Raw genomic sequence first — 18,123 nt, 5'->3', positions numbered from 1 at the left:
TAAAGATCAGAGCAGAAATCAATGAAATAGAAACAAAGAAAACTGTAGAAATGATCAATGAAATAAAAAGCTGGTTCTTTGAAAAGATCAACAAAATTGATAAACCCCTAGTCAGACTTATCAAGAAAAAAAGAGAGAGAACTCAAATAAATAAAATTAGAAATGAAAAAGAAAAAGTAACAATGGACATCACAGAAATACAAAGGATCATAAGAGACTACTATATGCAACTATATGCCAATAAAATGGACAACCTAGAAGAAATGGACAAATTCTTGGAAAAGTACAATCTTCCGAGACGAAACCAAGATGAAATAGAAAAGATGAATGGACCAATCACAAGAACTGAAATTTAAACTGGGATTAAAAAACTTCGAACAAACAAAAGTCCAGGACCAGATGGCTTCACAGGTGAATTCTATCAAACATTTAGAGAAGAGCTAATACCTCTCCTTCCGAAACTACTTCAAAAAATTGCAGAGGAAGGGATACTCCCAAACTCATTCAATGAGGCCAACATCACCCTGATACCAAAAGAAGAAAAACATGCCACACAAAAAAAGAAAACTATAGGCCAATTTCACTGATGAACATAGATGCAAAGATCCTCAACAAAATACTAGCAAACCGCATCCAACAATACATGAAAAGGATTGTACATCATGATCATGTGGGATTTATCTCAGGGATGCAAGGATTCTTCAATATCTGCAAATCCATCAGTGTGATATACCACATTAACAAACTGAAGAATAAAAACCATATGATCCTCTCAATAGAAGCGTAAAAAGCCTTTGACAAAATCCAACACCCTTTCCTGATAAAAACCTTTCAGAAAGTGGGCATAACAGGAACCTACCTCAACATGGTAAAGGCAATATATGACAAATCTACAGCAAACATCATTCTCAATGGGGAAAAGCTAAAAGAATTCCCGCTGAGATCAGGAACAAGACAAGGATGTCCGCTCTCACCACTATTCTTCAACATAGTTTTGAAAGTCCAAGCCACAGCAATCAGAGAAGTAAAAGAAATAAAATAAATCCAAATTGGAAAGGAAAAAGTAAAACTATCCCTATTCGCAAAATGACATGATACTATACCTAGAGAATCCTAAAGACTCTACCAGAAAACTGTTAGAGCTCACCCATGAATCTGGCAAAGTCGCAGGATACAAAATTAATACACAGAAATCAACGGCATTTCTATACACTAACAATGAAAGAGCAGAAAGAGAAATTAGGGAAGCAATCCCGTTCACCATCGCATCCAAAAGAATAAAATACCTAGGAGTAAACCTTCCTAAAGAGCCAAAAGACCTGTACTCTGAAAACTATAAGACACTGACGAAAGAAAGCAAAGATGACACACATAGGTGGAAAGATACACCATGCTCGTGGATTGGAAGAGTTCATATTATCAAAATGACTATACTACTACCTAAGGCAATCTACAGACTCAATGCAATCCCTATCAAATTACCAAGGACATTCTTCACAGAACTCCAAACAAAATATTTTAAAGTTTGTTTGGAAGCACAAAAGACCCAGGCTAGCCAAAGGCATCCTGAAAAAGAAAAATGGAGCTGGAGGAATCAGGCTCCTGGGCTTCCAGCTATACTACAAAGCAACAATCATCAAAACCGTATGGTACTGGCACAAAGACAGAAACATAGATCAGTGGAACAGGATGGAAAGCCCAGAATTCAACCCACACACCTACAGCCAACTAATTTATGACAATGGAGGCAAGAAGATACAATGGAGAAAGGACAGCTTGTTCAATAAGTGGTGCTGGGAAAACTGGACAGCCACATGGAAAAGAATGAAATTAGGACACTCCCTAACACCATACACACAAATAAACTCCAAATGGATTAAAGACCAGCCACTATCAACTCTTAGAGGAAAACATAGGCCAAACCCTCTCTGACAGAAACGACAGCAATATCTTCTCAGATCCATCTCTTAGAGTATTGACAATAAAAACAAAAATAACAAGTGGGACCTAATCAAACTTAAAAGTTTCTGCACAGCAGAGGAAACCCTAAACAAAACGAAAAGGCAACCCACAGCATGGAAGAAAATCTTTGCAAGGGAATCAACTGACAAGGGATTTATCTCCAAAATTTATAAACACCTTCTGCAGCTCCATACCAATAAAACAAACAACCCCATCAAAAAAATGGGCAGAAGACCTAAACAGACAACTCTGCAAAGAAGACATACGGATCGCCAAAAAACATATGAAAAGATGTTCAGCGTCACTCATGATTAGAGAAATGCAAATCAAAAACACCAGCCAGAATGGCCATCATCCAAAAGTCTACAAACAAGAAGTGCTGGAGAGGGTGTGGAGAAAAGGAACCCTAGTACACTGTTGGTGGGATTGTACATTGGTGCAACCACTGTGGAAAGCAGTATGGAGATGCCCCAGAAAACTAAACATAGAACTACCATTTGATCCAGCAATCCCACTCCTGGGCATCTATCCAGAGAAAACCAGGACTCGCAAAGACACATGCACTCCGATGTTCATGGCAGCACTATTTGCAATAGCCAAGACAAGGAAACAACCTAAATGTCCATTGACAGAGGAGTGGATCGAGAAGAAGTGGTACATATACACAATGGAGCATTACTCAGCCATTAAAAAGAACGAAATACCAGCATTTTTAGCAACATGGATGGACCTAGAAACTATCGTGCTAAGTGAAGTCAGCCATACAATGAGACACCAACATCTAATGCTTTCGCTGACATGTGGAATCTGAAAAAAGGACAGACTGAACTTTGCAGAACAGATGCTGACTCACACACATTGAAAACCTTATGGTCTCTGGAGGAGACAGTTTTGGGGGTGGGGGGATGTGCTTGGGCTGTGGGATGGAAATCCTGTGAAATTGGATTGTTATGATCATTATACAACTACAGATGTGTTAAAAAAACATGCATATAATGGGTTGTATCTGCTGGGCTCTACAAAAAGCTGAGATTTCCTTCTGTTTTGCAAATCTCTTTGTATACTGCCTATGACACATGACACAATTCCAGTTTAAGGCTTATTCGATAATAAAATTGTTTTCTTTCCCTTCTACACTTGTGGAGTAGTTTTCTGAGTAGGAAGGAGATATAGTTTCTAATTGTAATTCCCCAACACATTGTTATTATTACTGTTGTTTAACCAAGTGTAACTCTACCTTGCAGTGTTATGCTTATCCACCAGGATATAATAGGAAAATTTTTTTTACTGCTCTACTAAAATCAAGATGAACATTTTCCCCATGCAATGAAACACAGTAGGCATAACCTATCCCTTAAATATTTTATGTATTTAGCTGTTTCATATAAAGGTCCATAAATATGACAGAAGATAACTATTCAGAACATTTTAATATAGGAAACAAACTTTCTTTTCTTGGGAGATTTTGAAGGTTAAGACCTCCCTGTCCTTATTCCGATGGCTAATAACTCCAGCTCTGGGTTCAGTTATCTTAAAGAACTAGAGGGAGAGCAGGATTTGAGAGAAAGGATAAGAAAGAGGAACTTCAGATGGAAGGGTGCATGTGCTTGGGAATTTGGGGCACATTCCAGGGAAGTTGCTCAAGGAAGTGAGCTTTGCCACGATGGGGAGTTTAGTGGGTGGGTCCAGTGAAAACCTTGGAGGCAGGGGCTTTGAAAACCCAATAAGCCTGTTCTTAATTCACCTTTGCCCAGAGGCTACTCCTGAAGTTCCTCTAGTTTGTTCCTGTGTGGACTTGGACTTCATCAGCAACTAGCAGTCCCCTCCAGACCCTAATCCCTGCTCCCTGGCTTGCTTATCCCTTAAATGACTGTGTGAACACCCTCCCTCACATGACTTCACAATCCCCACAAGCCCCAGAAAAGGGGACAAGTCAGTGGGGAACCCACAGACAGAGCAACAGGGATAACCTAAACACACTTAAGCACACAGAGTTAACAACAGTGGAAGATCAAACTCCCATTCCTTTGCCTACATCTTTTCTATGTGTTGGTTTAGTAAGTAACCTCTTGTGCCTATAAACCTCCCAAAAGGATGAACACAAGGCCATGGACCTCTATAGTAGCTAGCTTCTCTCGTGATGCCTCTGGTGATAACAGTAATGATTTTTTTCTTCCACTTAGAGAAGCAATATAATGCCTTAGTTAAGAACAAGAACTCTGAGGAGTTCCTGTCATGGCACAGTGGTTAAAGAATCCGACTAGGAACCATGAGGATGCGGGTTCAGTCCCTGGCCTTGCTCAGTGGGTTAAGGATTTAGTGTTGCCTTGAGCTGTGGTGTAGGTTGCAGATGCAGCTTGGAGCCTGTGTTGCCATGGCTGCGGTGTAGGCCGGCAGCTCAGCTCTGATTAGACCCCTAGCCTGGGAACCTCCATGTGCCATGGGTGTGGCCCTAGAAAGGACAAAAAGACAAAAGGAAAAAAAAAAGAAAAAAAAGAAGAACTCTGAAGCCAGTCTGCCTGGATTTCAATCCCAGTCCCTCTCCTTACTAGCTGTGAGCTTAGGATAAGTTACTTAACCTTTCCAAGCCTTGGTTTCTCATCCATAAAATCTAGATAATAGAGTTGTTATGACAACCCTATGAATAATTATCAGTAAATTCTTAGAGTGACTGGCATAATATGTGAGTTTGTCTTACAGTGGCCAAGACAAAGCCCTATGACACTTAATTCTTATAACTGCTATCTATAACTTTTCCCTTGGGTTAAGAAAACTTTAAACTACATGACATTTATCAAGGCCTATATATAAATATTCTATAAATGTCATACAGATACCTTTATAAAACAAGCTTTGGGCTAAATATTGATCTCCAAATATTCTATCAAACTGTAAGTCTTTTTACTTTAAAAAAATGTTTACTAAGTGCTTTATAAAACATATGAAAGCCAATGCCTGCCTATAAAAAATAAGAGCTCTAGTAATAATTTCAAAACCTGCAGCTTTATGCTCTAGTGTTTAATTATCCAACTGATCTCTCCATTTTTAAAATAGCCAATAATTAAAAAGAGGAATTGCATTATTGGATTTCAAGGGCAACACCTTTACTCATTGTAATAGGAAGACGGTAGTCAATATAGAAGCAAAACAACCTGTTTTGATTAAGGTATTTGGAACTTGGCATATGTGTTTCATATGAGTGTAAAATTCCTCCACACAATCATATGTATTTATCGAATATTTACCAAATGGCAGGTTGCTCCTCCTAACCAAAATTCATAGTTATCTTAATTCACAAATGTGCATATACACATACAAATTAAAATAAAGAATTTATCTCAGTGCTCCATATAAAACATGAAAGACATCAGAAGACTAATTATCCTTTGCAAACCTGTATTTTTTTTATATATTTGTAAACCTGCCTCCAATGTGGACCCTATTTGGGGGTCATTTGCACGTCCATTATGTCCTTGAATTTCCGTGATTTGAAGCCACAGAAAAAAATCCCATCCTTCATTAATGTAGTTTTCTAATCTCAATATCTACTCTTCACTTGCCCCTGTCCACCATTGTGTTGATAAGGATTTTTCATTTCACTCACTGTTCACCTTAGCTAAAGCCATTTGTCACTCCTCACCAATGTAATGGAGAGCTTTAAACAGTTCAACCTTATATCCCTGAAAGTAAGAATCTCTTCCTGCAGGTTAATTAAATAAAACACCATTCTTATGTTTAAAAGATTATGAACATCACAGTTACTTTTGTGTTTTAGCCAAAGTGAAATACACTGAATTAATTCTGTAAATAAAACTTAGAGTGACCAAGAAGGATTGCAAAATATTTATTTTTTAAAGTTATCCTAGAACGTATCTCTGTTGAATAAATACTACCTTTTAAAAGTCCCTGAATCATTTCAGAGTAAGTAACTAAAATATAAATGGAGGCTCAAAAGATGTATCTTTGCAAGTGACAGATCTTATCAAGTGTTTATTCTTCACCTCTTGTTCTTTTCTTTTCCTTTTTTTAGGGCCGCACCCATGGCATATGAAGGTTCCCAGGTTGGGGGTTGAATTGGAGCTACAGTCGCTGGCCTACACCATAGCCACAGCAATGCTAGATCCCTAATCCACTGAGTGAGGCCAGGGATGGAACCCGCAGCCTCATGGTTACTAGTCTGATTTGTTTCCACTGTGCCATAATGGGAACTCCCACCTCTTGTTCTTTTAAATAACATAGTCCTCTGCAAACCAACTAGGTCATCTTTTGAATATTTGTCAACAGTCAGGTCAGTACATGTTTGAAATACCTCATTTGAAGTTGGAAGTAGTTGTCTGACTAATTGAATTGCAATAATTAAAACTAGAATTGCTAAGAATGAAATACTATTAGTCATATTAAGAAGTAATTTTTAATAAACAATTTTAAGTGATTTTTCACTTTCCTTTGGGGAAAACTTCACAGACATCTATGTTCAGATCCTATAAGACTGTGAGAGACAATTATAAGCTGTTAACAATTCCCAGATGCTTTCTTTTTTCCTCCTTTTTTTTTTTTGTCTTTTTGCCTTTTCTAGGGCTGCTCCCACGGCATATGGAGATTCCCAGGCTAGAGATCTAATCAAAGCTGTAGCCGCCGGCCTATGCCAGAGCCACAGCAACACAGGATCCGAGCGTAGGATCCGTCTGCGACCTACAGCATGACTCATGGCAACACTGGATCCTTAACCCACTGAGCGAGTTCAGGGATTGAACCCTCAACCTCATGGTTCCTAGTCGGATTCGTTAATCACTGAGCCACCACAGGAATTCCAACAATTCCCAGATGCTTTAAAATTAAAAAATCACACACATGAAATAAGAATACAAATGGCAATTTTGCAGTTGGAGTTATTAGGCAGGACTCTCAAATAAGTGTTGTTATGGATTTTAAGTGGGAAGAAAATCAGTACATCTGTCTGAATTTGAATTCCTACCAGTACTCTAAGTACCCAGCATTATAAAAATTGTTTGAAATTCAGGCTGAAGATAAATCCACTTAAAGAAATGCAGTTCCTAGGATTAGCTGCTTTCTAATACCACCAACTTACTTTGTTCATAACAGTGATAACAATATACTCTCAACAATGCTCCTTATGGAAGAATATCATCATATCAACTTAACATGAGATTTTCAACATTTCCTTCTCTCTGATGTTAACTTATTATTATTCAATTCAATATCTTGTTTATCTATACAGGTATGATATGTATGGAAAATGGCTGCAGGCAAACATTCTAGGGTTGTGTGCATTAGGAAGGATGAATAAATCAACATGTGGGGCTTACAAAACTGACTGACTGACTGGTTGTCTTTTTTTTTTTTTTAATTCACTGTTTCATACAAGAACTGATATGGGCAGAGGCAACTGTAAAGTAGAGATACAACGACACAATAGGCCCTGATGGAGTAATCAACTCACTTGTGATGTTGGAAACAGTATATTTCATCTGGATATCCAGTTAGCATGCAGAATTTAAAAACATAACTAAATTGGGCTAAAAATTGTAGTTAGCTCCATATTCGTAGAGGCTATTTTAACTTTGCAGGCAGTGACACCAGTGCTCGGGATTCTGCTCTTGTGGTCCTATCATAGAAATTACCTGTCATGAACGTTATATCTATGTAAGTAGATGTGATAAAAGGCTGAGGTTTATCACACAATGTCACAGGAAAGGGCATATCTGGATGCCCAGTGAGTACCAGCTCAGACAACCCACATGCCTATGAAAATCACCTCTATTATAAATTCAAAGAGGTGGGACAGAAGATTATGGGTTAACAAATCCCTCAAAAAATATTTTGTCTACAACTTCAAACTGTTTAGGAATCCAAATTGCCTGGGAGAAAACTGAGTGAATTTTAGCAGAAAATAAGGCCAAAGAAAGAAATGAAATTTATCTTTCTCTCAATATTCTCCTGGTCCAACTCAGAAGCAGAGTTCAGGGTCAGTAACCTTCACCAAACCACAACAGGCAACACTTAAAACCTATAGTGTGTGTTCCTTTATGCCACCCCTATGTCAACCCCATATCACAGAATATATGGGAAGATTCTCTCAGCTATAGCCCCATGATTTCTTAGTGAATACTTCTGTAATCTTTATTTACAAACCCCATCCACCACATCTGTTGACCAGTAATGTTACACTACTTATATAAAATGTGCAAAACAAGAAAATTAAAGTTAAAAAAAAAAGAAAATAGACTTTTTGGAAAGATATGTGTTCAAAGTTCATGGAAAATTTTCTTCACAAACATTGCAATTTATCATCCAAGAGTTCAGGTTTCTTTGATCAGCAATCACTAAACTTCAAATGTGTATTGATGAAGAAAACCTAGAAATAATACAGCTGGAAAACTGTAAAATAAAGTAGACATAGTCTCTACTAGAATATACACAAACATTAAAATACACAGAATCAGTCAAGAAGACTTACTAAGTGTATTCTGAAAAGATACTTTGACAACTCTAAGCAGAGATGTCATAATCCTTAATCTAAAGTAATTTCTAATATAAGAGTCTGGACCATTGCAAATAGATGCAGTTATTAAGAGACTTGTGTGATCAGTTTCCAAGTTGTAGAAGTTTGAAAAATTTAAGATGTTTAATGATTTGATGACAGGGGAGCAGTTTGAACTAATGCAAAAAATCATGAAGATGGTGAGAGCTGACTGAAACTCTAAAGCAAAGGAGGTAAATATGGTGAAAATTAGTAAATAAATTAGGAAGAGGAGAAAGTAGGAAAGTGTGAGTGACATTTCAATCTGACCAACATCTCTCTCCCCTACTACCTTTCTTGCCCAGCCAAGTTGGTAGGGGCCTGTGGTCTATCACCAGGCCTGCACATTGGCCTGAGTCTGCATCTGTGTAGAGGAAGAAGCATACTTTTCTAATTTGTCTGCCATTTGTAATTTGTCTATCTGGAGTGGACTCCTTTTTGTGGCTCAAAGACCCAATTATGTGGCAGTGGTAGGCTGGTATGAGAGTTCAATTATTCATATACCAACAACCACAACCAACTAATTTCCTCTGCCTCAGATTTCTCTTTTTTATTCTATACTCTGCTATTTGACTGACACTTCCCTGAACACTTCTTTTGGCCATCTTAGATCAGAATTTATAATGGCTTTCATTGCTCTTATATGAGATCCAGACTTTCACCAAGTTATCATTTAATTGAGCCTACCTTCTTATGTATTAACTCATAACTCAGAATCTGAGTGCCAAGTTAATCATTTGATTGCAGCCACACACACAACTCCCCTCTCCCACCCTGTGCATATTGAATTATTCCACAATTCTGTTTTGCATCTTTGTTCTGCTCTGATCATCAAAGCCTTATGTGAAACTTAAGTTCAGCTGAGTAGCCTCATTGGTGGAAGAAGATGAGAGAAGACATGACTAACTTCACTTACCAGTACAGTTAAAAACTACAGATGTCCAAAAAGCACATGAAAAGATGTTTAACATCACTAATTACTAGAGAAATGAAAATCAGAACCACAATGAGGTATAACCTCACACCAGTCAGAATGGCCATCATCAGAAAGTCTACAAACAATAAATGCTGGAGGGGGTACAGAGAAAAGGGAACCCTCCTACACTGTTGATGGGAATGTAAATTGGTATAACCACTATGGAAAGTAGTATGGAGGTTCCTCAAAAAACTAAAAATAGAACAACCATATCATCCAGCAATTCCACTCCTGGGTATATATCTAGAGAAAACCATAGTTTGAAAAGATTTAAGCATTCCGATGTTCACTACAGCATTATTTACAATAGCCAAGACATGGAAGCAACCTAAATTTCCATCAACAGAGGACTGGATAAAGAAGGTGAGTTACATATGTACAATGTAATATTACTTAGCCATAAAAAGAATGAAATAATGCCATTTGCAGCAACATGGGTGGACCTAGAGATTACTTACTAAGTGAAGAAAGTCAGGCAAAGAAAGACAAGCATCATATGATATCACTTACATGTTAAATCTAAAGAGATGGTACAAATGAACTTATTTACAAAACAGAAACAGACTCACAGATTTTGAAAACAAACTTATGGTTACCAAAGGGTAAATGTGTGGGGGAGAGATGGATTGGTGGTTTGGGATTGGCAAGTGCACACTTTTGTATATGGAATGGATAGTCGGCATGGAACCACTGCATAGCACAGGGAATGCTTCTCAATGTTCTGTGATAACCTATATGGGAATAGATATGTGTATGTGTAGGGCTGAATCACTTTGCTGTACAGCAGAAATTAACACAACCTTGTAAATCAACTACACTTCAATAAAATTAAATTTTAAAAAACTAGTCTTCAACAGAAATTTTATCAGAGGGCTGATTTCATTTCTTTGATCCTCATGCTATACTCAATAAGCTCACGTGAAACAACTGTAGTCATTTAGTTAATATTAAAAGACCCCACAGATTTTTTTGGTGAAAACTAAAATACTTTTCCCATGACTAATGAAAATCCGTAGGATATTAAGGGCCCTAAATGATTTTAGTCACTGTCGGAATACAAATGTTTTCCTTTGTTCTTGTCCTCCACAGTCTAGATGAACTTCAAATTCAGAAAACTCAATCTGGAAACATTTTATACTACTTCCCAGGTCACGAATGGAAAGAAGGGTAGACTAGTATTTCTTTTCATTCAGCAAAGAAAGTTAGTTGTAAATTCAGGTTCGACTTGTGGTTTTGCCATTTTCTCCTGTTCCAAGTAAGTCAAGGCCTGGATATACGATGTATTGGTTGACATTCTTTCATCTTTGGGGTAACCACTCAGTACCGTATGTGTCTGAAGATGAACGCAGGCAGGCAAAATCAGGAGAAAAGCCTGTGTATGTGTGTGTGTGTGTGTGTGTGTGTGTGTGTGTGTGTGTAGAATATGAGTCCTGAAAATCCCTCTTTTGGATCCTATAAAAGAAGTTGACAGCAGCTAACAAAAGGATGCACAGGAGTTTATAAAATCTGTGTCACAATCACCTTTCCCCTGACAGTTGAAATAAATTAAGTCGGCTCCACATCTTGTACCTGTCTCTCCGCTTTAATCCCTGCACTGATTTTTGACCAGTCTCAAGATTTTAAATAATCAAATCACGTTGGAGAAACATAAGTGATCTATTTTTGCATCTGATTTTTTTAATCTTCAATCTTTATTTATAATTATTTTCAAAAGGGAATTAGACCAAAACATACAGAAAACAGCTGTCATCTTCTGTCAATTATAGCTTTTTACTAATGGACCGAGTTAGTTGAATGTCAAAAAGCCATTTCTTGGCATTCCCATTGTGGCTCAGTGGAAACGAATCTGACTAGAATCCCTGAAGATGCAGGTTCAATCCCTGGCCTCGCTCAGTGGGTTAAGGATCTGGTGTTGCCATGAACTATGGTGTAGGTCGCAGACACAGCTCGGATCCCAAGTTTCTGTGGCTGTGGTATAGGCCGGAAGCTACAGCTCCAATTGGACCCCTAGCCTGGGAACCTCCATATGCCATGGATGCGGCCCTAAAAGGCAAAAACAATAATAATAATAATACTGACCATTACATTGTCACCCTCATTTTCAACACTGTTTATAGGTTATGAACCAAGAAAAGAAATAGCTTTGGGCAAGAAACTTAGCCATGTCTGAAAAAGTGAAAGACATTTTTATTAATTAGTAAGAGTTAAATAACTATGCTTCCTAAAAATCTATTTTCTCCATGATTTAAGATGTTTTTAATAACTTTTTCAACATATAATGGACAAGATCTTTTATATGTGTTCAAAAATGGTTCCTTACAACATTTTCTGAATAGAGCTTTTTCTTGCCTTGGTTTCTGAGAGGAAATTAGTGACTGATTTTATGCTTTCTTTTTTCCTGGCCAGGCCTTAAAAATCACTTCTATAATGCAAAAGTTTTTGTTTTTTTTTAATGCTGAGAAATATTTTCTATATATCTGAAGGAATGGAGTCAAAATTTAAAATGAAGAACCTCTGTTAATTTTTCTCCCCCAAATACCCCATCCACTCTCTTTTTCACTAAGTTCTAAGCTCCCACCTTCATTAAGAGGAGCAAAGAAAGCTTTGATATGTTCTAAGGTGATTATGTACCAGGAGCTGCTAACCTCTGACAAACGTCCTCCTTAGCACACACAGCTGTTGTGGCGCTGAAGGAGGAGGCTGCCAACTACAGCCTATCCAGGGAGGAAGGAGCCTTGCCCTGCAGTATAAGCAGAGTCTATGGAGGGGCAGTCACATCCTAGGAAGCCTTGGCTATAAAAGTCTACACACTGGCCAAGACACATACATTAGCTGGAAGCATATGAAAGAAAGGGAGAAGGAGAAATGGGTGGATGGGTGGAAGGAAGGAAGGGGAAGAGGGAGGGAAGGAGAGAATGAGAATAAAGTGAAATAAAATTCCCACCCCCCGTAAAAAGAATTTACTTTCTCCTACAGGTCCTTCTGTAGTGAGAGAACTTTCCCAGAGGCAGAACTGGGAGTAGGGGAGGGCCTCCCTCCCACTCAAGTGTAACACAGATTCTATACTGACTTATGCATGGCTCTCTCCGTGTTTGCACTTGAGGAAGTGAAAAAGAAAAATCACTTTTTCTTACTCTCGCACAGGTTGGAGGGGGCCAGGCCTGAAGCTTACCCCTTTTAGGGCTTTGTTATGACACAGGAGACAAATTACTAACACAAAATCAGCACTGGCCTAGGAAGGAGCTGCTCAGGCAAGAGGCCCTGAAGGTCAGTTTCAGTAGCTTCAAAGCCAGTTTGTGTCTGCTTCCAGGTCTGAAAACAACTCAGGGAATCAAAGCACTGGTCTGGCAAAGTGGCAATCACATTACTACACATTCATTAAGTTTTAGTCAGCACCAATTCAACAAATATCAATCTAGTACCTCGTTACTGCTGAGGATACAGGTAGATGATAATGCCTAATCACTACCATCAAAAAGCTTTAACATAACTGAAAAATTGCACAGCTAAGATTACAGGCCATTGATACCATGTATTTTTCAGACTCATTGAAATTTTTTTAAAATTTTAGGAATGTGGCAGATCAAAAAATGGGAAAGATGTATTGTACAATCTGTGATTGAAGGATTGGCAAGATAAATACTAACATTCAATAACTGACAACTACCAAATTCTATCATTAAAGATATTTTGAATAATAAAGTCAAAAAAAAAAACAATCCACAGTGGCTGGCTTTTTCCATTTTTGAGATGTTAAGACCTCTGTCACCTACTCACCCTCTGTTACAGTCAGTCTCATCACGAAAGTTTCAGTTTCGCCTGTGCTGGCTTTGAAACAACAGCGGTAGAGCCCTGAGTCAGAGGCGGTTGCGTGGGGCATGGTGATGAAGGTTCTTCTCATTCCCTGGTGGCAGTTGCTCAGTATCTGTCTTGGGTACTTTGAAGTGTAACTACTTCCCTGGGACAAGTTGCAGCTAGTTAGGAGGTCGATCTGATGAGGCTGGATCTTTTCCCACGTAACTTCTTGTAACTGCCACTTCATTTGAGGCTGACAGGTGAGCGTGACATTTTTTCCAAGTTCTGAGACTGTCTGGCTAGTTGATGGCACAGCTACCTCAAAAGTGTCTGTAAAGAAACAAGTGATTATACTTAGGGCCTCAAATTCTTGGGTACAAAGGCAGAAGCTACCCAGAAAGTTCTATCAAAATGATTGGTGATGTTATTTAACATAGTTTCACTGATTGTAAATGCTATCTTTTTTTTAAACTTCTTTATTTATTTTTATATAATGATTTTTATTTTTTTCCATTATAGCTGGTTTACAGTATTCTGTTCAGTTTTCTACTGTACAGCATGGTGACCCAGTTACACATACATTATGTATAATGTATACGTTATTTTTTCTCACATTATCATGCTCCATCATAAGTGACCAGACATAGTTCCCAGTGGGAAGACAAATACCATATGATATCATTTATATCTGGAATCTAATATATGGCACAAATGAACTTTTCCACAGAAAAGAAAATCATGGACTTGGTAAATGATATCTTAATACTACAACTTTTGTAAGAAAAAGGCCTCTTTTTTTTTCTTTTTAGGGGCACATCTGCAACATACATAAGTTCCTGGGCCAAGGGTCAAATCAGAGCTGCAGCTGCCAGCCTACACCAGAGAGACAGCAACATGGGATCTGAGCCATATCTGTGGCAGTGCCAGATCCTTAACTCACTGGATACTAGTTGGGTTATTTACCCACTAAGCCAGGAACTCAAAAAAAAAAAAAAAAAAAAAGAAGGCTTTTGAAAGAGGCTAGAACATAAATAGAAAGGAGGATATGATTGTTCACACATAGTCCCTCGAGTTTTACTTGGTTAACCATATAAAAAGAAACATAATCGAAACCCCTGGAGCTTTTCTTGGTAGTGATTATATCAAGAGGCTGAATTTGAAAAGACTGTTCTGTGGTAAAGCTGGGCTGGTGACCCAAAAACGCTGAGTATCAAATACCCAAATTGTAATCATACTGCTTAAGGTTATAATGGTCATAAAAGAGATACCAAATAATTTTCATTGATTTGTATGTATTATACATATGCTCACTTTTCAGATATACGCATTGTCTTATGCCTAGATGGAGTAGGGACCCACATTTGATATAAATCCCTGGATAGGAAGAAAGCCTTCCAATATTTTCCCACCCTCCTACCACCCACTGGTGGACAACCCAACACAGAGTACTCAGCAAATAATCACCAGCTGTCTAAATCAGTAGTTCTGAGTGTGGTCAGAGGACCCCAGGGAATTCGCATATCCCTCTCTGAGACTTACAAGGTTGAATTTACTTTAGCAATAATATTAAGATTTAATTTACCTTTTCAACTCCTGTAAGAATAGACAGTAGATGTTTTCAGAAGCTCTGATGGCTAATAGACTATGTGCTTATAAATTCTGGCCTTTGAAGGTTTACTCAATTTTAATTTTTAATACAATAAATACTTACAGTTCTAACATACAAAAATAAAAGCTCTTTGGGTCCTCAATAATTTTTTAGAGAATAAAGGGAAAAAAAACTCTAAAATTCATATGGAACCACAAAAGACAACAAACAGCCAAAACAATCTTGGAAAAGAAAAAATCTGGAGGCATTACACTTCATAATCTCAAACTATACTAAAATACTACAGTAATTAAAATAGTGTGGTACTGACATAAAGCCATAAATATAGACCAGTGGAAGAGAATAGAAAGCCCAGAAATAAATCCATATATATATTTTCAACTGATCTTCAATAAGAATACAAGGAATACACGGTGGAGAAAGGATAGTCTCTTCAACAAATGTTGGAATAACTGGGCATATATTTTGTGAAAGAATGAAATTGGACAGATATTCTATACTATTCATAAAAGTCAACTCAAAACTGATTAGGGATTTAAATATAAAATCTGATACTCCAAAATTTCTGAAGAAAATATATTATGAACTTGCCCTTGGCAATGATTTCTTGGATATGACATGAAAAGCACAGGCAAAAGAACAAAAATAGACAAGTAGTACTACATCAAACTAAAAGGCTTCTTCACAGCAATGGAAAAAATCAACACAGAGAAAAAGCAACCTAAAGAATGGGAGAAAATATTTGCAAACCTTATATCTGATAAGGGTTAATTTCCAAAAAATATAAGGAATTCCTATAACTCAACAGCAAAATAAACTAATTACCCAGTTTAAAAAATGGACCAAAGGCTTGATTAGATATTTACGTAATGAGACATGTAATGTTACTAACCATCAGGGAAATGCAAACCAAAACCACAATGAGACATCACCTTACTCCTGTTAGGTTGACTAAAAAGAAAGAAGGAAATAAGCGAGGGAGGGGGGAGAAAGAAGGAGGAGAAGAGAGAGAGAGAAAGGGACGGAAGCAGAGAGGATAGGAAAGGGCAAGAGTGAGAAAGTTAGTTGTTGACAAGAATGTGGAGAAATTGGAACTTTTATATACTGTTGGTGGAAATGTAAAATGGTGCAGTCTCTGTGTAAAACAGTATGGAGTTTCTTTTCAAAATAAAAATGAAAATACAACTACCATGTAATTCAGCAGTCCCACTTTTGAGTATTTATCCAGAAGATTTGCAATAAGGATCTAAAAGAGATACTAGCACTCCTATATTCACTGCAACACTATTCACAACAGGTAAGATCTGGAAACAACCTAAATGTCCATTGATGGATAAGTAGATAAAGAAAATACAACAGGATATTATTCAACTTTAAAAAGAAGGAAATTGTGCAATGTGAAACAACAGGGATGAACTTGGAACACTATGCTAAGTGAAATAAACCATTCACAGAAGGACATATACTACATGATTCCACTTAAATGAAGTATCTAAAACAGTCCGGTCATAGAAGCAAAGAATACAAGAGTGGTTTCCATTGTCTGGGAGAAAGGGAAAATGGGGAGTTGCTAAGCAATGGGTACTAAATTTCATTATATATGATTAATAATTTCCAGAGATCTGCTATACAATATGGTGTATATAAGTAACAATAGTTTGTATACTTAAAAAAAAAACCTTTAAGAATTTAGATCCCATAGTAAATGGTCTTGCCATAATAAAAAAAATTAAGAGCATAAAGGGATCCTAAGAGAGTTTAAGAATTTGATCTAGAGAATAACTTTCATGAATTATTTTTTCAAAATTATGATAGCCCAGAGTGGTAACATGTTGATTTACTTAGTAGTTTTTAATATGTTTTACTTAGTAGTTTTTAATATGTTTTTAATATGTTTTAATATGTTTTTAATATGTTGTTTAATATGTTTTAATCTGATAGCTAACAAGGACTTCTGACCTATTGTTTAAGTAGAAAAGAACAGTAATGGTGTCACAAACCAGAGGGATACTAGACAAAAAATGCAGAAAGGTGAGAGCTTCTGTCACAGCATCTACCTGTGTTACAAATTTGCTCAAGTCTTGCCTAGCAGACACTTTCTAGTCTTACAATTTAAAAAGCAAAGGAGAAGGACAACAAAAGCAAATATAAACAAATAGAACTATATCAAACTAAAAAGCTTTTACACAGCAAAGGAAACCATCAACAAGACAAAAATGCAACCACTGAATGGGAGAAGATAATTGCAAATGATATATCCAATAAGGTGTTGATGTCCAAAATATTTAAGGAATTCACACAACTGAATTTCACAAAACCAAATAACCCAACTAAAAAACTGGCAGAGGATCTGAATAGATATTTTTCCAAAAAAGACAGACAGACGACAAACAGGCACATGAAAAGATGCTCAGTATCACTAATCATCAGGGAAATGCAAATCAAGACCACAATAAGAGATCATGTCACACCTGTCAGAATGGCTATCATCAAAAAGACAAGAAATAACAAGTCATGGAGAAGATGTGGGAAAAGGGAACACTTGTGCACTGTTGGTGGGAATGTAAATTGGTACATGTGGAATGTAAATTTCCATTGTGGAAAACAGTATGGAGGTTTTGTGGAAAATTAAAAATGTGACAACAATATGATCCAGCAGTTCCACTTTTGGGTATCTATGCAGACAAAATGAAAATGCTAATTTGAAAAGATAGATGCACCCCCTATGTTCACTGTAGCATTATTTACACTAGCCAAAATATGGAAGCCACCGAAGTGCTCATTGATAAATGAATACGGATAAAGAAGATGTGGTATATACATACACCACATAAGAGAAAGAGAAACCACAGTCCTCTCTAGTTTACAATCTGTAACCATACAATTATTTACCAAAATTAACACTTTCCCCATGTAACAAGCACACAGGAAATATTTCGTCCTAAATGTTTAAATGTTTATCTCTAAAGTGACACAAGACCAGGGGGGAGAAAAAAGAAGGAAAGGGAGAACATCATTCTCAATGGGGAAAAGCTAAAAGAATTCCCGCTGAGATCAGGAACAAGACAAGGATGTCCGCTCTCACCACTATTCTTCAACATAGTTTTGAAAGTCCAAGCCACAGCAATCAGAGAAGTAAAAGAAATAAAATAAATCCAAATTGGAAAGGAAAAAGTAAAACTATCCCTATTCGCAAAATGACATGATACTATACCTAGAGAATCCTAAAGACTCTACCAG

At 37.2% G+C, this 18,123-nt stretch overlaps 1 protein-coding gene across 3 annotated transcripts in view; it reads right to left on the bottom strand.

Moving 5' to 3' along the window:
• The window catches only part of CD226 (CD226 molecule), a 104,556-nt gene that overhangs the window by 18,331 nt on the left and 68,102 nt on the right, over window positions 1-18,123 (bottom strand). For all 3 annotated transcript variants that reach the window (XM_047766978.1, XM_047766979.1, XM_047766977.1), the window contains one exon: window positions 13,257-13,604. In XM_047766978.1, the coding sequence (XP_047622934.1) occupies window positions 13,257-13,604 (348 nt within the window). The remainder of the gene's footprint in view (window positions 1-13,256; window positions 13,605-18,123) is intronic.

Source organism: Phacochoerus africanus, chromosome 2 (genome assembly GCF_016906955.1).
Source record: "Phacochoerus africanus isolate WHEZ1 chromosome 2, ROS_Pafr_v1, whole genome shotgun sequence".
In the NCBI taxonomy this organism is placed as follows: domain Eukaryota; kingdom Metazoa; phylum Chordata; class Mammalia; order Artiodactyla; family Suidae; genus Phacochoerus; species Phacochoerus africanus.
The sequence above is the reverse complement of the archived record's forward strand: the minus strand, read 5'-3'. Positions and strand labels throughout refer to the sequence as shown.